Source organism: Aquarana catesbeiana, linkage group LG04 (assembly GCF_042186555.1).
Source record: "Aquarana catesbeiana isolate 2022-GZ linkage group LG04, ASM4218655v1, whole genome shotgun sequence".
In the NCBI taxonomy this organism is placed as follows: Eukaryota; Metazoa; Chordata; class Amphibia; order Anura; family Ranidae; genus Aquarana; species Aquarana catesbeiana.
In genome coordinates, this window is record NC_133327.1 from 555,511,974 (window position 1) to 555,534,829 (window position 22,856).

Consider the following 22,856-nt stretch of genomic DNA (forward strand, 5'->3'; position numbering starts at 1 on the left):
AAAGCAAGACTCCATGCAACTCTGCACTTAACTATACCAGTAACTATTAGTTACTTCACCTTAAATAACTTGGAAAAAAAAATAATTGATATGAACATAATAGGGTTAATTTACTAAAGGCAAATAGACTGTGCAAAGGGATGCAATTTTTCTTATTACAACCTTGCAAGCGCAGCAACTGATTGATAATTATAAAATCACTCCCATTCCCATTCATTTTGCACACAGACACAGACAAACAGCTATTTCTTCAGAATAACAGCCTGCAAGAATCTGTAATAACATTAGTTAACCTCCCTGGCGGTATTCCCGAGTGTGGCTCGGGGTGAACTTTCAGTACCAAAAGCGGTAACCCCGAGCCACACTTGGGATCGCATTGCAGGATCCAGGTACAGTTACTTAGCTTGTCCCCAGGATCCTGCAATGTCCCCCCCCCCCCCCGCTGTGTGTGCAAGCCGTGTCTCCGCTCGATGTATCACAGCGCCGGGCTCCGTTCCCTGTGAGCGTTGCAACGCACGGAGATGGAGAACGGTGCCAAATTCAAAAAGTGAAACATACACAATACATACAGTACACTGTAATCTTACAGATTACAGTACTGTATGAAATAATTTCACATCCCTTTTGTCCCTAGTGGTTTGTCCAGTGTCCTGCATGCAGTTTTATATTATAAAAACTGTTCTTTCTGCCTGGAAACTTGAGATTGTCCATAGCAACCAAAACCTTCCCTTTACATCAAAAGTGGTTTTAGACCAGCTAGAAAACAGTGATAATAAATTAGAATCACTTGCAGAATTGGGTGATAGTTATTTGTGGAGAAATTCGTCATCAAACACTGAAAGTAATGACAGCGACAATTCTGCAACTGAGCAAATTTCAGTGTTTTTGATTTGATTATGTTATTGAATAATTTTTATTATTATTAATTATTTGTTATAATTATTTATAGTTATTTATTATATTATAATTTATGATTTCGTGTTTCAAACTTTTTCATACACGGGATGTCTACTAGACTCTTGTTTGGACAGATTTAAGTGAGTTATTCCTAAGAATTACAGGCCTACAATATAAAACGCCAAATTTCCATGCAAAATAATTGTACCGCTTTCAGCACCTAAAATCTGAAATAATCATACCGCCAGGGAGGTTAAAGTCCTTGTACACAGATCACCCAGAAGGGAATGTTTTTTTTCTCAACAAGAGTGGCGTTAGGCTCCATGCACACTAGCTTGGAACAGAAATTGCTGTTTCTATAGTTTTGTGTTTTGCCTGTAGAAGCAGCTCAATGTCATTCTAAGGTTCCATGCACATTAGAACGATTTCAGGCATATTTTAAGCTCAACGTTAGGAAAAAAAAAAACCCTTATGGTTTGCGTTTCTGATTGGAGCTTTCTGGCAGAAAAAACTCAAAGCTATCCTAAACTCGTCAAAACTGTGCACAAAAAACGCACTATATTAGCGTTTTTTTTTCTCTGCTATGGGAACTGGCATTTTTTTAAGCCCAGTGTGCATGGAGTCTGACTCTTTGAAATGGTGCTGTGAAAAACAACAATAAGATAATGAGCCACTTCAAAGGGGAAATGTACTTTAATTAGGGAAATTGTTGATGAAGAGGGATTCTTTGGCCCCTGAAACAGTTTGGCAACTTTCCTTCCACTCACTGAGATTTAGTGTCAATTATTAAAGAATATTTGATTTTGAATTGATCATCTGGCCCTCGGTCCTTTCTGCTCAGGCACACTGCCAGTTGGGTGTGTCTCATTCCACTCCCGTGGGATGGACATCCCTCCACTTTGCCTTTTCCAACCAGCTGAGATCCATTTTACAAGAACCAATACCAACCTGCTTCCAGTCCTGCGCCTCTATTTTATTTAATCTAACTGTTATACTTTGGCAGGGGCAATATGGTTGGGGCAGGTACAGTGCAAATATCTATTTAACTCAACTTTGTTTTTTTAAAGGAATCCTTTTATAAAGTAAATATATCTACTGTGTGTTTGTCACCCTGTAATCTAGCTCAGAGAAGAAAAAGGTCATGTTTCATCATTGGGCCATAACTAATCCTAGAGAGCAGTAAGAAGAAAGGTAATACCTTGGATCATAAAGACAAAGTATATTTGTGGGGCATGCTGAGTCGATGACATCACAACAGGCAGGGGTTTTCCGGTGACTTCACCTGGTGGCCTCGTCCCTTAGTTTGTTTAGAGGCAGGAGACGACAGCACCATCAGATGGCAGGAGCCATTGTCGGATGCAGACCTTTTTTTTTCTTTATTTCTGGTCGGCGGCCAGGGGACATTGTTTTTGTCTTTTAATAAATGACTTGTCAAAAATTGCGTGTGTCTTTTTATTTACTTTTTGGCACTTTTTTGGTGAATGAGTAGGAGTATAATATACCCCATACTCATTCACATGGGGGTGGGGGGAGAGTACCTGTACTTTTATTTCTACAATGTTTGTAAGTGTTTCTCTTTTTAAATAAACACTACGTTTTAGCGATAATGCACTATTAGTACTCCTTTCATCCCTATATCCATCCGTGATCCCAGAGCCGGAGTCCGTTCAGAGCTTCATATGGGCAGCAATATGGACAACCTTTGGCTGTTAGCAATCTTTCTTTCAAGCTTCTTGGCCTGCCTAATGCAGCCTGGGAAACATGCAAGCTTTCCTTAAAAGTATCGTTACAGGTAACTATAACAAACCTATATTCAGCTACTGTCCTGTCAGATACTTGTCCTGTATGTTATCTTCTTCTGCTGAGTAAAATCTAATTTATATAGCAATGACATATTTTAAAGCATTTTATAGTGGCTGAACATTTAAAGGGGTTGTAAACCTTTGTTTTTTAAAAAAAAAAATAACAAACATGCCTATATTTACTTGCTTTGTGCAATTGTTTTGCACAGAGCAGCCCCAAACCTCTTCTTCTGGGGTCCTTCGTCGGCGCTTCAGGCCCCTCCTCCACATCGGGTGCCCCCACCGAAAGCCGCTTTCCCTGGGGGCACCTGTGCGGGCTCGCTTCTGAGTCCCACTGCTGCGTCCATGGACACAGACAATCCTCACTGCCGTGTCACTGGATTTGATTGACAGCAGCAGGAGCTAATGGGTCCTTCTGCTATCAATCTGTCTAATGAGGAGAGAGACAGCGGCTGGGCCCGCTGCGCTCGTGCACATCACTGGATCGGATCGGGCTCGGGTAAGAAAAAGGGGGGGTCTGGAGGGGGAGCTGCAGCACGGAAGGTTTTTCACCATAGATGCTTAGAATGCATTAAGGTGAAAAGCCTTGAGGCTTTACAACCATTTTGAAGTCAGGCCACACTCCCCAAGAGAATCTTAAATGTTAGCGTGCCTACTACAATCATAAACACACTGTGGGAGAAAACAAAACCTTCCCATAACTGACACCTCATCACATTATCCAGATAATTAAAAAAAAATGCAATATGGAAAACGAAAAAAAAATTAACATCTATGACATTCTGATAAGGACCAAAGTCAGAGGGGTTTCAATGGGCAAACATGGAATGCTTTTAAGATCAGTTTGAGATGCTTCTGAGTTCTTTGATTCAATTTTTTACACGATTATATAAGAATTGTAAAAATGAACAACGCTTGCCAAGTTTCTTATTGGCGTTAGATCATCTGGCAGTTCTAGCAACTAGCTTGTAAACAGTAAGAAGTTGTGTCCAAAATGCTGTAACCTAAAATGCCTTCAGCTGAGAAAGGAATGTCTAAATTAATTTTTGCTGTATCTGTCTTTGACTATCTTCAGAACTTTAATATGGAATACTATGGGGTTGATTTACTAAAGGCAAATCCACTTTGCACTACAAGTGCACTTGGCAGTGCAGTCGCTGTAGATCTGAGGGGAAGATCTGTTGATTTTATCATCCAATCATGTACAAGCAAAAATGCTGTTTTTTATTTTCCTTGCATGTCCCCCTCAGACCTACAGCGACTGCACTACCAAGTGAACTTGTAGTGCAAAGTGGATTTGTATTTAGAAAATCAACCACTATGACTGAGATTTCTTGAAAGAGAATTACATCCAAGACAGCTAGGAGTGACCAGGCACCAGGATTAGTTTTCTATGTACGCAATATAGGTCTTGGCCTGTACAAGTAACACATTCCTCTATATATTAAAAGGTTCCAGGCTGTGCCTGTTAAGAGTAGTCCTCATTGTTGCTGCCCATCCTCAGCTTGTGCATTTTTTTTGTGTAATAGTCTACTATATTTATTTGATTTATTTCATGTACTTATATAGTGCCGTCAATTTACGCAGTGCTTTACATACAGTATATATTGTACGTTCACATCAGTCCCTACCCTCAAGAAGCTTAAAATCTAAGGTCCTTAACTCAGATTTGTACATACATATACTATATTTAATTCATTCTCTCTTGTTCTGTATACCATTAGCCAAACTGCTAGCACAGTAAGGAGACGAATATATTACTCTTCTTGGGACTCCAACCCTAAGGTACACCAGCCTAAATATTTTACTCTTAACTATGAAGCTAACACTTCACTCTGCTAGAGGCAAAGTTTTGGGGGCATCAATCTATCGCTGAATATTTTATACCATAGCATACCTCCCAACTTCCCCTGATTTGGAGGGACTGTCCTGATTTGGAGCAATGTCTCTCTGTCCCTCATTCCTTCTCATTTGTCCCTCATTTTGGTCTACTCTAAACTATATAGTTGTATATAAAATACACTATTTATCTTTTAGAAAGTGTTTCCCAATGCTAAACCTTTCATCCAATTTATAATTTGTTACAATTGTAAACTTCAAAAGCCAATATAAAGGAATAGTAGTAAAAAATAAAAATAGAAAAAAGCACGGGGGGGGGGGTGTCCTATGCCTACATACATTTGCTAATAGGTGTATCTCAGTCCCATCTTGAAAAGTTGGGAGGTATGCCATAGGAGTTCTGAGTTGTGACAAGATTCCTCACAAAATGTCTGTAACCACAGCAGTAAATGTAACTGACACTTGTTTAAGCAGCAGAATACTGAGAAGTGGGAAAACATTGGTGTACTCCCAGCAGAGTGAAATAATGAAAACCATTGGTCTGGTTTACCTAATGGAAGCCTGGGATTTAGGAAACCTGTAAGCTTGTAGTCTGTCCCTACTGTGCCCCCATCTGAAAATGATATTCGCTTGGCACTCATGAACTCTGAACTCATTGCTTTGAGTGATGACCGAAAAAAAAAGAAAATTCTAAGTCTGATTTAAAAAGTACTGGGTCGCCATAACAGACTGGCAATTTGTAATGTCAGAAAGAGCTCAGCAATGGCCATTCACATGACAGGGTTTTTCATGACAGGGTTTCTTTAAAGTAAATGTACACATATTTTTTTTAATAACAAACATATTATACTTACCTACTCTGTGCAATGGTTTTGCTGCGCTGAGCAGCCCTCTGATCCTTCTCTTCTTGAGCACTCCTCCTCCCTGCTGAGTGCAGCTTGCTATGGGGGCACTCATCTGGGCTTGATCCCGAGTTACGCTGTAGATCGCGGCTCGTCCCTGCCCTCCACTCTCTGCTCACTAGTTGTGATTGACAGAAGCAGGAGCCAATGGCTCCTGCTGCTGCCTCCCTGTCCAGAGAGCAGAGAGAGCAGAACAGTGCTGGATCCCCATCAAGATATGACATGTCAAATTCAGGGATTAAAGATTATTCCCTATACTTAGTTTAGAAAACGAGAGCAAAGCTGCGTTGACTTTAAATACCCAATTTGCTGGAAAATTAAAGAAAAAACAGGATTGAAGTGAACACAGCTTCATTTTATTCATTAAGCTAAGGGAACATTCTCTAATCTTTTAGTGAATCCACCCTTAGTATTGAATATGTCCCTACAGAAATTATATGGTTGGAAATAATGGGCCATTTGTTTGGTTCAACTAACAGTTATCTGAAATAACAAGTTCTGCACAAGTAACAAGACAGCATTGTGATAGAGATTATAATGCTATCAAAAGCTCAAAAAATAATGTTGGTGTTTATTATTGGAAATTGGGGAAGCCTGTTTAGTTGTGCTGATCTGAATTAAATATTTTAACCTTTTTTTTTCTTTTTTCTGGGAAAAGAGGGACACGTTGCAGGAAATTTACTGTTTTGTATCACTGTATTACATCCTGAGCTGAATACCCTTTTTTTTGTCTCTTTTATCATTTTCCATCCTCATCAGTATGCTATTCCAATTATTGGTTGTTTAAAATCACTTTTATTACACCTATGCTTTTCCCTATAAAATTGTAATTTTGGATGGAACCGCCCCTCACTTTCACCTATTCCCCCCTTCCCCCCCCACACACACCATTTCCTTCCCCTCTGTTAATACCACCCACCTCCCCCATCCCCCTTCCTAATCCTAATTCCCATTTGATACCGCCATCACATACACTAGAAGGCAAAGCACTAGGTGCTTTGCCCCCTGTCCTCCCTACCAGGACCAAGCGCGTGGCCCCTTACAAGTCCGATGGACTGTGGGTCTGCCTGGAGAGCGTGGAGGGAATATGCATGGTCATTGGGATCCTTGAATTCATATGCTTTTAACAAATCTGGTTTGTGTGATGCATCTCCATCATGTCATTCACTCAATGAATCTAAAACCCCCTGAAGAAGACCAGAATGGGTCGAAATACATTGGGGTATTCATGTGGATAACAATGTTGTTAATATTGTATGTGTAATTGTCATATTATACTCTCCTGGGGGCATTCTTGCCATGAATAGTGTAATATGTTGTTGTTTGTTCACCCAACCAGAGTATGTATTTTTTAATAAACCTATTGCACATTTAAATATACCCTTCATTTGTGATCTACTCTTTTAATACTAATGTTTTGCTGCTTTAAAAAACCCCCTGGGGAAAACTCTTTGTATCCTTTGGAATTTATTTTGGGTTGTGCAGCTTCGGGTACTCTAATATATGTGTTTTTCCATTTCAATTCCCATTAGATACTGTCCTCAGTAAAATTTTCCCATTGGGTGCAGAAACCTCTTTTATTTTGCAGCTTTATATGACCCTTAAGCCTTGCACACACGCTTAGATTTTCGGACGACCAAACATCCATTTTTTGTGGCATGCTAGTCTCATGTCGAAAGTGAAGAGGTTACTCACAATACAAAAATGTTCGTACGACAGAATACAACGTCAGAAGTAACGTAATGTGTTGACTAGTTTTGTATGTATTCTTTCGTTTCTGAGCATGCGTAGTCTTGCGCTTGCGGTTTTTTTTTTGTATGAAAACCGTACTGATGAAATGAAAATCGGACGTTGAGTTTATACTCTGCACATCCAACTTTTGTCTGACGAAAAAGCGAAATCGATTGTCAAAAGCACCGTACTAACCATCTGAAAATCATCAGACAGTTCTTCTTGGTGACAGCTGTTATATAGCTTCCCCATGGTGTCAAAGGGTGGCGGGGTCACCTGTTTACGTCACCGGGTGGCCCCGCCTTCAGCTATATAACAGCTGTCACCAAGAAGAAGCGTAACTGGGCGGGAGCCTCACATGGACAGTTTTTTTTGTGAAATGGTAGGAGTACAATGTACCCCATTACCAATTCACATGGGGGGCGGGATCTGGGGGTCCCCACTTGGCAAGGGTTGTGGGGGTGAGGCCCTTGTCCCCATCAACATGGGGACAAGGTGCTTTGGGGTCAGACCCCAAAGCACCCACCCCATGTTGAGGGCATGTGGCCTGGTACGGTTCAAGAGTGGGGGTGGCCATTCTATTGTCCCCCCCTCTTTTCCTGCAGCCTGCCAGGTTGCATGCTCGGATAAGGGTCTGGTATGGATACGCCATTTTTTAAAAAATTTTGGCACAGGGTTCCCATTAAAATCCATACCAGACCTGAAGGGCCTGGTATGGATTTTGGGGGGGACCCCCACACAATTTTTAAAAAAATATTTGGTTTGGGGTTCCCCTTAATATTCACACCAGACCCAAAGGGCCTGGTAATGGACTGGGGGGGGGGGGAACCCATGCCATTTTTTTCAATGAGTTTTATCTATATTGCCGAGACCTGACAATTCATTACAGCCGTGATCAGTTTTAAATGACAATTTTTCCTTTAGAAATGTCATTTTGCTGCGGTACTGTTCTAAACACGGGAAAAATGCGCCACTTTACAGGCATACTATAGACACCCCCCAGGCATGATATTTAAAGGAATATTTCATTTTTATTGTTTCACTTTAAGCATTAAAAAAACACTGGCAATTTTTAAATTAGTTTTTTGCCATGATACATGTCCCCTGGGGAAGGACCTGGGTCCCCAAACACTTTTTTATGACAATAATTTGCATATAAGCCTTTAAAATGAGCATTTTTGGTTTTTCATGTTAGTGTCCCATAGACTTTAAAGGTGTTCCACGGCTTTCGAATTTGAAGCGAACACCGCATAATGTTCGTTGTTCACCGAATGACTGAACAACCAAAGTTCGGCCCAAACTTATGCTTGGGCCGAACCGTTCACCCATCCCTACTCACCACACAAGAGAAAGGGTTTCACATTTTCTAAACTATTATTAGCATTCAGTCTCTTCTTGGTATCTCTTGCAACGCTCTTTTAGTTAGTTCTCTCGCAGAATTTAGCCACTAAAGTCCGAGCTATCCAGAAGAGAAAAACTAAAAAAAGTGCAAATGATCTCAATTGTTAATGTTGAGGCTTGGTGCTGCCCCCTTTGACCCTGCTATCCTAGGCACTGTTCCCTGAGTGCTTAATGGTAAATACAGCCCCGGAAAGGTGGAAATCCCTCAAATGCACAAAGGTAGAGCAGCATCTAAAATAAAAACTATGACTATATTAAAGAAACTTTGACTAAATCAAAGAAATTCATATTTGGTCCCTGAAGATACCATTTTGAATAGATGTTTGCAGTCCTTTGAACACGGGTTGTATGACTGGCCAGTCTAAAACACGATCATATTAAATAAACTATCCCTAAAGCATGTTAGTAAATAGGATGAAAAAAATGGGCAGTCATAGGACAATTGTGCAGCCATAAGGTGTGTCCACGTTAACTCAATATTCACTAGTAAGGGATCTGCATGATTTACAAAGGCTCTGGAGTGGTTAGCCTGGAACAGGTGAAAAAAAGAGACTAGAACAGAGGTTATCACATAATGTTCCGTATCAGTCAGTCCCAAAGCCTACACAAATATTTTGTCCTTATTAAAACAATCAGTTGGCACCTTGCAGGAGCCCTGCTGATGTCACGTAGTCATTGATAGAGAGAAAAACTACCTGAATCAATCATTACCAGCTCGAAGCAATCTGCTAATAATGCCAGGAAGGAAACTGTGCAGCTAGAAAAAGCTGTCATGTTCCTAGTAACAGCAAACAGAATAGGAGAATCGTCCATATATGCAGCAAACAGATATATCACGGAAGGAGTTTACTTTGAACATTATGTACTAAAAACCTATTAAGCCTAACTCCAATAATTTCTTTTTTAATATAGGATAAATTGGGAAAAAATAAAATAAAATATTGTCTGGTTTTACCTCTGTCTGTTACCCCCCCCCCCCCCCCCCCCCCCCATTGAAAACATTTTTACTTTGCTTTCTGTCCCTGTAATTCCCATACAGGGAATGAGAGGTATAGTTGTCACCCAGACATAAAGGCATAAAAAGCAATAAAAACTCTTTCTAAAGGCTGCTGTACACTTGACAGAAGACAGTTGTATGATTTAACATTCTCTATTCCTTTAGTATATCTACCCCTGTGATTTGTAATAGAGATTGTGATCTCTTAGTAAAGCTGGAGGTGATCACATTATATGGCCCAGGCATCAACCATGCTTTCATTGGTGAGAAGAATTTCATGAAGACCTGGGGACCATTTAGTCAGATAAATGTGCTTTATTTATTTGGTTCTTAAAGCGGAAGCGTTCTGCTTTTCTGTCTCCTCTCCACAACCCCCCCCTTCAACTTTTGGACAATTTTATTTTATTTGGGGGAGTGGGTTCCTGGTTTACAGTTACCTGCTCCCAATTCTGCCTGCTCTCAAGGTGATCCGAGTGGAAATTTGGTTCCCCCTTCTCTGCCTGCAGCCTCCCGGGACACATCACAGGTCCCAGGAGGCGGCGGGACCATGAGCAGGGTCCTCCAATACCTTCTGTCTTCAACTGTATAGCTGTGAAGCTGCAAGGAGTCACCGCCAGCTTCTCATAGTTTGCATGGCAGGAACCACAAGACTGGTAAGGATAGTGCTGAATACCTGGACAGATAAGCTGTTCACTTTTAATTTTTTTTTTAGGGGGGGGGGGGGGGGGGGACTGGAGAACCTCTTTAAGATTTGAAGAGCTCTGATTTAAATTATAGCTCTGGGCAAATTTAAAAAGAACAAATGAATGCAACTCTACAATCATTAATAAATCATTACATGTGTTATTTTTTAACACAAGCAGTGCAAGTACCTGCATGTGACCAAATATCTTGCAGCTCACTGCACAGTGGGTATAGAAAAGAATCACCCCCTTTAAAATAATGATTTTGTTGCTTTGCAGCCTGAAATAAAGACAGACACAGTTTGTGTTTTATCCAGCTGTATTTACTCAGTGCAACTTATAACAGCCAAGATATAACACCAACATGTCAGAAAAAACAGAATCAGTGAGTTGAAAAAAAGGATCATCCCCTCGTGTCAATATTTTGTTGAATCACAATTTACATAAATTACAGCCTTTAGTCTGTTGAGATTTGTTTCTACTAACTTTGCACATCTAGACTTTACAATATTTGCCCACTCTTCGTAGCAGAACTGCTCAAGTTCAGTTAAATTTCACAGTGACCGTTTGTGGACTGCAGTCTTCCACAGATTTTCAATAGGATTTGAGGCCAGACTCTGACTAGGCCATGCAAGAAAATTCACCTTTTTCTCCTTCAACCAATGTGTGGTCATGTTTGCTGTTTTGTTTGGGACATTGTCAGGTTGGAAAGTAAACCTTCCAACCTGACAAGGGCAGCAGATATTCCTCACAAAATTGGCTATATTTTGCCCCATCCATTTTTTCCTTCTAACCAGACAAGTGCAAGAGAAAGACCCCATAACAGGATATTACCACCTCCATGCTTTACTGTAGGAATGGTGTTATTTAGATGGGGAGCTGTGTTGGATTTCCGCCAGACATATCTTTTAGTGTTGAAGTCAAATATATACATTTTTGTCTCATCTGACCATAACACATTTTTCCATGTGGCCTCAGAATCTTCAAGGTGCGTTTTGGCAAAGTTGCATGTGGCCTTTCTTGAGGAGTGACTTTTTTCTTAAAACCCTCCCATACAAGCCACATTTGTGGAGAATTTGTGGTATTGTTGTCACACAATGACCACTCTTTGTCATAAATTCCTGCAACTGCTTCAGAGTTGCTGTAGGGCTCTTGTTAACCCCGACCAGTTTCCTCCTGGCTCTTTCATTCAGTTTGGAGCAATGCCCTGTTCCAGGGACACCGTTGGACAGCAGCATTGACAGTCTGAGGGGGAGGAATGTTAACCTCTTAAATATGCGGCCTCTCGGCGACTGGGCCTTGGCACCGATCAGCTCCATATTTTCCTGCAATAGCGGCAACTGTGCTGTGCAGAGAGCGCGGACCCTAAGCACTCCCGACACATAGACCGCTGCCAATTACGGCGTCACATGGCCATGAGCCCCGCCTCCTGACATAGCAAACTCCTTAAAGGGTCGGCAGCAGCCAGCGCCAAGGGGTTAAATGTACTAGCAGATTTAGGTACATTACAAACTATAGCCAAACTCCAGCTCAGACTTTATAATCATTTAAAGCAACAGTTTTTTTAACGTTTGAGATAAAGGTTTTACATAAATAACGAATAGCTGATCATTGTAAGCACCTCTGTCAGTGGAAAATGGTTTCTCTCATCTTGTAAGCTGATACATCTGGTGGAAAGCTTGTTCTTTTGAAAAACAACAGACCTACTGGCAGGATCACCAGATAAAGATAAAGTAAAGAAAGCCTAAAAAAGAAAATGAATGCAGCCATCACAACTAAGAGTTGGTAAGCTGCAATATGATAAATGTTTGCTTTTTGGTTTAATATAGCTATAAATTCATTACAAGCTAGGCACACATAAATCTGTAAAAAAACAGGCATGTATTCATAGATCACATATTTCCTACCTGTATGTGATGTATACTTCAGTGCCTGGTTCATCCCTTTCCCAGATTAATGCAACTCTGTCTGGACACTGGTGGACATGCTTGTCTAGGCAATTCACTATAGGGGAGAACACAGGTTTTGGCTTTAATATTATGCAATATAGATTTAAAAAAAACTTCAATATAATAAAAGCTTCCCTTACATTTGTCATTCTGCTATATCATTTTTGCAACTAATTTCATGTAACAAGTAGAAGACAAGTACCGATGTTATGTATACTTTTTAATGCACTGATCCCTAAAAGACAAATCCACTAATACAGTCTACATATTTTAGTTTAAAATAGAATTTTGAATTTAGGATGATACCATTTATTGGCTAACTAAAAAGACAGCAGTACAAGCTGTGGAGGCACGCTGGACTCTTGTTTAGGCAATATTTCCAGAAGAAGAGGGAAGCATGCCTCCAAAGCCTACACTCGGTTTTATTGTTGACCAACAAAAGTTATCACCCTAAATCCAAAATTCTACTTTTAGTCCACAGAGAGTCCTTGGAGAAAAAACAGAGCCCTTCCAGAAGACTTTAGATGAAAAAACTATGTGGGCCCCAGCAAGCTGCAAAGCAAAGATCTTGGAGGAGCCAGGATAGGAAAGTCAAGACTAAGGAGAATGCTAGGGTGGGGAGACATTAAAGGGTAAGTATACTAAATGACCCCCCCATTGACTTTAAAAAGGCATTATATAACTGTCCTTTGGGAAAGCACTGCCATTTTACAAAGATGGGACTTGGCATGAAGTAGTGGGGCATAGCGAGAACATTCATTTGTGCTTAGAAATTACTGTATTTATTAGCGTATAACACTCACTTTTTCACCATGAAAATCGGGTGCAAATAGCGTGTGTGTGTTATACGCCAATACTTCAATTTTAGCTGCCTCGGATGGGACAGGGAGGGGGATGGGACAAGCGCCGCCAGATTACATACAGTGAGAATCTACTGTTTACTTGGCGGCCTCTATAATAGGAAGTCCAGTCTCCTGGGCAGACATTGGAGCACTGTTCTGTCTATTATAGGGGGTTCTCACTGTATGTAATATGTCGGCGCTCGTCCGCGCCCCTTCCCTGTCCCCTCTAGGCTGCAGATGGGCCTTGATCAGACTGCACTGATAGCAGTGGTGAGGCTGCTGCATTGAAGGCAATGGTGAGGCTGCTGCATTGATGGCAATGGTGAAGCTGCATTGATGTGGACTGATGAGGCTGCATTGATGACACTTGTGAGGCTGCAGATGGGCATTGACCAGGCTGCATTGATGGCAATGGAGAGGCTGCAGATGGGCACTGACCCTTATTTTGCTCCAAAGTTCCTTATTTAAAATTTACGTTTTGTTCCTGAAACTTCCCTCTTAAAATGAATGTGCGTGTTATACGCCGATAAATACGGTAGCTGCACTACAGCAGAAAGGAGCTACAGACTGAACCTCAGTAGACACTTCATTCATGTTTCTTTAGCTGTGTGTTAAAAGTCAAGCCTGGAAGACTCTCATATATTAGACTTGTGTTTTTATCTGTGCTTTCCAAATGAAAGTTAGGACATGCTAAGGAAAAAGAATGGCCTCACACAACTTACTTTCTTTTTTTTCACGATTGTCTTATAAGAAAGGCATATGAACTCTATAATTATCAATTAGGTAGACCTATAACATAATTATTATAAATATAAATATATATTAATATTATAAATTAAAATTAATATAGTTAGACACTGCGCCTGACTATTTTATGTGACAGTGGTGAATCTAATACAGTGCTACTTTTTTAAAACAGAAGGTATTAATATTGTATCAATGGCACTGAAAAAAAAAAAACAAGAAAACCCAAAAAACTAAGTGGTTTACTGTTTATTTAAAGGCAGAACAAGCCAAATCATTCCTGCTGGGTTTGCACTGGTGAGATATTAGACATCGCATGTGATTCGCACCAATTTGCATCGCATTCGCACCAAAATGGTGCAGGACCCTTTTTTTGGTCTGCACTGGAATCAGATCGCATAGGTGTTCACATCCATGCGATCTGATTCCTGCACCATTCGGCAGTTCGCACTGCGATCTAAGAACCGATCTGGGGGTGTCAATAACTTTGCATTGGCACCCGCAAAGGTTCGCAGATGTCAGTGTGAACCGCTGGCAGATGACATGCGATGCGGAAACCCGCACTGGAATTGCACTGCTTCCCGCATCGCGTATAGGTGAACCATGATTGTCTCATGCCAAATTTGCATACATATCTGAAAACATTTAGCACATTCAATACTAAAAAAATAGAGTTCTAGAAAACATCTAAGGACTGGTAAGCTGCAAGGTATTACATTTTTGTTTTTGGGTTTAGATGCTATTTTAAATAAAGGTTCAGATACTGGATAAACTGATAAAATGTAAAACGCAATATAAAATTATAATATATATTATTTTACAAATGTATTTATCACTGTCATTTATCATAGCATTTAATGCTTTTTCATTCTTTAGGACAACAGCTTACACAGTTTCCCACATGACTGTATACTATGAGAGTGTATGATAAGCGATGAACTGTGATGTGATAATAAAATAACCGACCTAACATTTTTGCTAAGTTTGGGTCCAAGCTTACCTGAAGTTAGCTTTTTTGCAATATCTATTCATTACTGGATCCCTATTCTGATAAAATTACAGGCAACAGATGACAAAATATAATCCCCGGTCTCAAACTATTTCAATATGTATAAAATGTATTATACCGTGTACACATGGGCGGACTTTTCGACCAGATTGGTCCGACGGAACGAATCCGTCGGACAATCTGACTGTGTGTGGGCTTCATCGGACCTGCAGCGGACTTTTTCAGTCGAAAATCAGATGGACTTTAGATTTAAAACATGTTTCCAATCTTTACGACGGACTCGAGTCTGGTCGAAAAATCCGCTCCTCTGTAAGCTAGTCCGACGGACGAAAACCGACACTAGGGCGGCTATTGGCTACTGGCGAATCCGTCGGACTTCGGTGTGATCGTGTGTAGGCAAGTCCGTTTGTTCGAAAGTCCATCGGCACTACGTCAAAGGTCCGTCGAATGTCCGTCGGAAAGACCGTCGGACCTTTGATGCCGAAAAGTCCGCCCGTGTGTACACGGTATTACTTTCTTTGTGGGTTTCTAGATATTTAACAGTAAAGTTTTGTACTCAATATGTATAAAACATCAGGTGCATATGGTGGTGACAGAAGACAGAGTATAGTCTGTATAGCAAATCTCCAGGAATGCAAAAATACAGTATCAATATCATAATGATAATAAAGTGATTTCGCGCTTCAAATCTATCACATCAAAGCATGATTATATATACAATTATATAAGTAAAGTGTATTCTACAGGTGTAAATCAACAGTGCAACATAGTATAAAGTGCTCAATGTTAGTGAGTGATCATCAAAAGTGCTGATGTGCATCAATAAATCAAAAGTTTATATTGTGCTTCATCCACTGGGACCATATAATGGAGGAAGAAGGTGATGGTGATATCTTTTAATTGAAGTGATCCGGTGAAACCGGGCTCTCTGGACTCTCACCTTAAAAAAGATAAATTTGGGCATCAAGACTGGTTCTTTATTGGATGTAATGTGATGTCATTCAGGTAGGGCTTCTCTGGTGGTGTAATGGTTCTCCCGAAATAAAGCACCTATCAGATAGAGGAAGGAAGGGGGTTGCCCACCTGGGCTCCACCACTCCGGTGGAATAAACAGGGAAGGGAGAGAGAGGCCTCCAATGGTGTAGTATATTAAGTAAAGGTACTATTTATTGAAAATTAAAAGTGGTCTCTTACATTTCTAAAAGTTAAAAACAGCATAAAAGCAAAACAAGCTGAGGAGCGGCGTCTGAGGTGCCTCCTTACTGACTTCCTGTTTCGTCTGCTCTCTGCCACGCCCTACGCGTTACGTCACCGCTCGTGACTTCAACTGGGGAAGGGTTCCCCAGTTCCCCTGTCCGCCTCTGCCCCCCCCAGCCGGGAGCAGACAGTTGCTCCGCAGACAATGCTAATGGGAGAATTGTGCAAATTGTGCAAATTTCTTTCCTGCAACCCATGGTTGCAGGAAAGAAATTTACACCATCTGTGGCAGACCTAAGATGGCCACCAGTTCTGGGCCCGAAAAGGGCAGCGTGATGTCAGCGCATAGCCCCACCCTAATGCAGTTTGGGTGAGGACATGTCTTTCAGGCCAATGTATTAGGCGCTGCACATTTGTCACCTTTCATCCAGCACTCAGCTTGAGAATGTTCAATAAAAGGCTGCAGCTGCATACAATCATAATAAAACCACAAGACCTTGTGATACATACTTACAAGGAAATTAGACATGGAGTAGAATAATAGCTGGAGTATACGGGCTGTTGCAGTAACACATGTCTATATTTCCTAGTACAAGAGGTTACTGGAGGTTATGTATAAAAGCTGGATGAAAAATAAAGGATATATAGCACCCTCTAGTAGTGGGATAAGTTGGCTATAGTCATTAACACAATTCCAGATTTCTAGTGTCTCTCTGATTGGGTGTTAGGAGTAACATCTTCACTTTTCTATTGCTCTAGTACATACCTCCGAGACCCAGTATTGACATTTCCCCACATCCCTTCAAATAGGCCATAGTGTTAGTTTGTTATGTGCTAGGGAGAACCCAACAGAAGGTCAAGACAGCATGACTAAAGCTTGCACATGTATGTTGAATAGCACAGAGGTCCCCAACTCTTGGACGGGTACCAGTCTGAAGCCTGTTATTAACCAGGTCGCACAGCAGGAACTGAGTAGCAGGCGAGTGAGCAAAGCTTTGTCTGTTCTTACAGGCAGCTCCCCTTCACTCACTGTATTACCTGAGGTATACCTCCGGTCAGATCAGCGGCCGGTGGCATTAGATTTTCATAGGAAAGCAAACCCTACTGTAAAGTTCGCACATGAGGGATCTAGGTTGCTTGCTGCTTATAAGAATCTACTGCCTGATGATCTAAGGTGGCACTTCAATCATCCTAAAACCATACCCAGGACTATGGAAAATTTGTTTTCCACAAAACCAGTGCCTGGTGCCAAAAAGGTTGACTACTGCTGGAATAGCAGATATTTTGTGAATGACACTACACAGTCCCAGTAACAAGGAGTAGTTAGCTCATGACTGAATTTGCCAGCAATCTTGCAAAAGTTAAAATGGTTAAAGTGTTACTAAACCCAGAACAGTAAAATCAGTGTATATGCAGTAAAACGCTTACTCACTGTGGAACCTAAGGGGTTAATCTTCTGCATTGTGTAAAAAATAATGTTTGATCCTGTCTTCTCTGATCCTCCCCTTCCTCCACAGACCCCAATCATCTCCTGATAGAACAGAGGCTAGGGGACAAGCTGCACATGCTCAGTTTGCTGTGTATTGCTATAGTTTTTTTTCTTGGGCCAGTGCATGTGATCAGCACAGAGCCAATCAGCACTGTCCAGACAGAGGGTTGGGGGTCCTGCAACCTGATAGGACAGTCAGAGCAGAATGAAAACTCCTCCTACAAGTTTTAACCAGACATGATAGAAGTCACAAGACTGTTATATACTTCTGATGAAAAAATGTATTTATCAGTTTATATTTACTAAAATAATTGCTTTTCCATGTTCTGTGTACTGTGGGAGACCAGATATAGTGAATGTCAGAGAAAACAGAATTGGTCACAGCACAGCAGAGGGTGTCAATCACCTTCTGTGTGCTGGGGGGAGGGGGGGGGGGTGATTCTGCGCTGTCAACATGACTTGTCAGAGGTGAGTCATTCAGATAGCAGAGAAATGAGAGGGGAGGCAGGAATCGCACACAGTGCTTTGGATTGAGGCAAGTACACACAATAGAGGGATATGGTCTGTTCATTTTTCATTTCAAAGGTTTGCAACCCGCTGCACCAGATCACGTACCACTCCACTGGTGCTGTCATTCCCTACAACATGACGGTTATCCAATGATTTATGGCCAGGACCTGCTCATCGGCTTAGTCCAGAGCTTTGTATTTACTGACAACACAGGGCTCTGTACTCGGAGCAGAGATGTGGATGTTTTTTTCTCCCTGCAAAGGAGATAAAACAGTCACATCTCTTAGTAAAATCAGCACACATTACACATTTTAGGCACATAGTTAACCCTTTGATTGCCCCTAGATGTTAACCCATTCCCAGCCAGTGTCATTAGTACATTGACAGTGTAAAGTATTATCACTGATCAATGTATTGGTGTCACTGGTGATGTCTATGGCAGTTAGCCCGTTCCCACTCAGAGTCAGTTAGTGTCAAATTGTCCACTGCACTATCATTATCCCACTACAAGTCGCTGATCACCACCATTACTAGTATAAAAAAAAAAATCTAGTATATATACTGTACCACCATTTGTAGATTGACTGCGCAATTGCCAGTTAAAGTAGCACAGTGCTAAATAGCAAAAAATCCCCTGGTCACAAAGGGGGTAAAACATTCCCAAAGCTGAAGTAGTTAATGTTTTATTATTTGTTATTATTTGTTACCTTCACATTCACCAGTCAGATTCAGACCTAATATAGAAGTTTGATTCCTACTGATGATACATTAAAGCAGAACTAAGGGGCTCATTTACACTAGCGTTGCAGTGGACACTCTTTAAGTGTATGTTACCACAACATTTTAATTACCCGATATGTGGTTGCTGTACCATGTACTTATATAAAAAAGGTATCCTGTTCTCTTTGCATCGCTTCCTTTGTGTGCTATATCTGGTGATACTGCTAGTTCCTCTGCTTTCCCATTGCAAACTGACCCCCCAAGCATTGAAGCACATCCATCCCAGTGTGGCTAGATTTCTTCTTTGCATTCTACGTGGGAACAAAGATTGTCTGTCCTCCAATGGTCAGACTTGTGCTGACACACCCCCTGCACAGATCTTCATTGGGAAGATCAGTGTACTGCTGTTTCTCTGACTCCTGCTGACACGGCCCGGTTCAGTATCTACCACAAGCCCTTTATGCAGCTGAAAATAGAAGTCGTGTGATAATTTATAAAAAAAAAAAAGAAAAAGGTTTTTATAATGTGTAAAATATATATACAGTACTCTGAAAAGGTTTTAGGCAGGTGTAAAAAAAAATATGTAAAATAAGAATGCTTTCAGAAATAGAAGTGTTAATATTTTTTTTTAATCAATTAACAAACTGGAAAATAAATGAACAGAGGAGAAATCCAAATCAAATCAATATTTGTTGTGACTATCCTTTGGCTTCAAACCAGCATAAATTCTTCTAGGTACACTTACACCAGGAGTACCCAACCTTTTGAAGAGTGAGGGCCACTTTAGTGACTTGGCAGCTGGTCGCGAGCCACAATGAGCAGAGCAGGCAGATGACAGGTCTGTGTCATCTCTGCATATGCAGAGCAGACAGGGACACAGCCCGCTCTACTTTATGGGCCCTCCGATCTGCCCAGACAGAAGGGGACGGACTCCCTTCTGTTTTTGTAAGCAGATCGGATTGGAGATAGGCAGGTGTAAAAGGACGCAGGTCAGTTTAAATCTGCCGCTCTATAGAGGTGATTGTGTGAAAGGAGCCTAAGGCTCCTTTCACACTGATGCACTGCTGTTTACCTGCACCTTAACTGACCTGACCTCAATCTTCACTTCTTCCTCAGGATTCCTGCTGATATCGCTGGCTGCTGCTGTCTCCCAGGTGGGTATGGCTGGTGGCAGCTGCTGGTTGTCCTTCAGGGTGGGTACGGCTGGTGGGCCCTACTGGCTGGTACTGCTGGCTGGTACTGGTGGGTACTGCTGGCTGGTACTTATGGGTACTGGTGGGTACTGCTGACTGGTACTGCTGGCTGGTACTGGTGGCTGTTACTTCTGGGTACTGGTGGGTACTGCTGGGTAGTGTTGGCTGGTACTGCTGGGTGCTGTTGGCTGGTACTGCTGGTACTTCTGGGTACTGCTGGCTGGTACTGGTGGGTACTGCTGGCTGGTTCTGGTGGGTACTGGTGACTACTGCTGGCTGCTACTACTGGGTTCTGGTGGGTACCGCTGGCTGGTATTTCTGGGTACTGGTGGGTTCTTTTTGGTAATGCTGGGTGGTGCTTGTGGGTACTGCTAGCTGGTACTTCTGGGTATTGCTGGCTGGTATTTCTGGGTACTGCTGGGTACTGGTGGCTTGGTACTTCTGGGTACTGTTGGCTGGTACTTCTGGGTACTGGTGGGTACTTTTGGGTACTGGTAGGTACTGCTGGGTGGTACTTCTGGGTACTGCTGACTGGTACTTCTGGGTACTGGTGGGTACTTTTGGGTGGTACTTCTGGGTACTGGTGGGTACTGCTGGCTGGTACTTCTGGGTATTGGTGGGTACTACTGGCTGGGTACTGCTGGGTACTGATGTGTACTGCTGGGTGGTACTTCTGGGTACTGCTGGGTGGTACTTATGGGTACTGGTGGGTACTGCTGGCTGGTATTTCTGGATACTGGTGGGTACTGCTGGCTGGTATTTCTGGGTACTGCTGGCTGGTTCTTGATCCCCCATACCTGCCATTAGTGTGACAGGAACGGTGCTGGAGGAAGCATGCGGCTGCAGTAGAGAGCAGAGCTGATGCTTCCTGTATCGCACCGCGAACTGTCACAGGCAGAGCACATTTGGTATCACTCTGCCTAAGACAGATGCTGGCGCTATACAGGAAGCATTGGCTCTGCTTCCTCTAGCGTGGCTCGGATCTTCCCGCTGATGCTCGGGGATGGCGGGTCTGGAACCCACAATCTGGGCTTGCCGACCTGACATCCCAGAGCAGGAGGTGCAGACCACATCAGAGGACGCCACGGGCCACTGGTTGGGCACCCATGACTTACACAGTTTCTGAAGGAACTCGGCAGGTAGGTTGTTCCAAACATCTTGGAGAACTAACCACAGATCCTCTGTTGATGTAGGCTGCCTCAAATCCTTCTATCTCTTCATATAATTTCAGAAAGACTTGATGATGTTTAGATCAGGGCTCTGTGGGGGCTAAACCATCATTTCCACTACTCCTCGTTTTTCTTTACACTGAAGATGGTTCGTAATGATATTAACTGTATGTTTGGGGTCGTTGCCCTGCTGCAGGATAAATTGGGGCAAATCACATGCCTTCCATGATGGATAAGTATCTGCCTGTATTTCTCAGCATTGATGATAGAAGATAGCTCATTAAGAACTATCAGATTTAGACCAACAAATTGAAGCCAAACTCCATCTCAGTCTTTATAAACAGTTACTGCAACAGTTTTTTTACCTTTTGGGATAAAGATTTTACATAAATAAAAAAATTAATTATTGTATGTACTCCTGTCAGTGGTAAATGGTTTGTCTCAACCCTCTAACTACATCTGTAGGACAGCTTGCTCTGTTGGCAGAATCACCAGGTGAAAAAGAAAGAAAGAAAGCCTACAAAAACGAAAGCAGCAAACACATCTAAGAATTGGTAAGCTGCAATATAATAAATGTTTGCTTTTGGGTTGAATACCACTTTAAGCAGTAAAAGTGGAAGTTACTCAGCACACGGATTCAGGAGGCATCCTCCCATATCTTTCTCCTTGGAAATTCCGAACGTCCAGAACGCGGTGACATACAACACGTACAACGGCACTAGAAAAGGGAAGTTCAATACCAAGTGCGCCACCCTTTGGGCTCCTTCTGCTAATCTTGTGTTAGTAGAAGTTTGGTGAGAGACGATTTGCGCTTTTCAGCCTTGTGCTTTTCAGATCGTTACTGCTCTTCAGTTTGCGCTTGTGGGTTCGTATCCGGTTTTCAGTGCGTGTAGTCAGTTCGCATTTGTTTTTCAGTGCGTATTTTATAGTACGTATTTGATTTTGCCGTGCGTTCTTGTCCGCTCGTTTCTGATTTTCAGCTCGCTCTTCTCAGGCCTTTCTGTTTTTCAGTGCGTTCTGTTAGTTCATTCTGACCAGCCGACCGCTTTGAAGCCATGTTGCGGTTACGTACTCCTCGTAGAGTTTGTGCTATGCAGGGGCTTGGTGTTGGGGTTCTTATTACTTTGACCCAAGCCCAGTCCATGAACAGGGTGATGACCAATTCTCGCACATGCCTTTGTTGCAGGAGATCCAGGAGAATAATCCTGATGATTTCAGGAATTATCTCCAGATGACGGACCCCATTTTTCACCGTCTGTTGGCTTTGCTGTCCCCTTATATTACCGAGCAGGATACCTGGATGCGGCAAGCCATCACTCCTGAACAGAGGCTAGTCGCCACGTTGCGGTACCTGGCAATGGGGAGAAGCCTGCAGGACATCAAGTTCTCGACAGGCATCTCCCCCAGGCTCTGGGGATCATTATTCCAGAGACCTGTTCTGCCATCATTCAGGTCCTGCAGAAGGACTATATTAAGGTAAGATTTCTCCTTTACCATCACATTCTATGTATTTAATGTTTGCTAATGTATTGTATTTCTTTCATCATTCCCTAATTACCATGATTGTAATATGCTGTGAATGTCCTCTTTGTCCTTATGCATGCTGTAAGTTTTTAAACTTCCTTTTTTGTCCTTCATGCATATTTGCCTTCACTAACCTTCCCAGCATGCTATCCTGGGCCCATACACACCTAGCCTAGTCACTTAACAATGTATTTTGTCAGCTGCATAGTACTGCTTTACCCTAAACACCCCCTAAAATGTGTTTAAATGTTATTTGTG

General features: G+C 42.0%; 1 protein-coding gene across 1 annotated transcript in view; it reads right to left on the reverse strand.

Moving 5' to 3' along the window:
* Positions 1–22,856, reverse strand: part of ACSS1 (acyl-CoA synthetase short chain family member 1) — a 217,073-nt gene that overhangs the window by 140,979 nt on the left and 53,238 nt on the right. Inside the window, exon 2 of the mRNA XM_073627979.1 lies at positions 12,160–12,256. Coding sequence (XP_073484080.1) covers positions 12,160–12,256 — 97 coding nt within the window. The remainder of the gene's footprint in view (positions 1–12,159; positions 12,257–22,856) is intronic.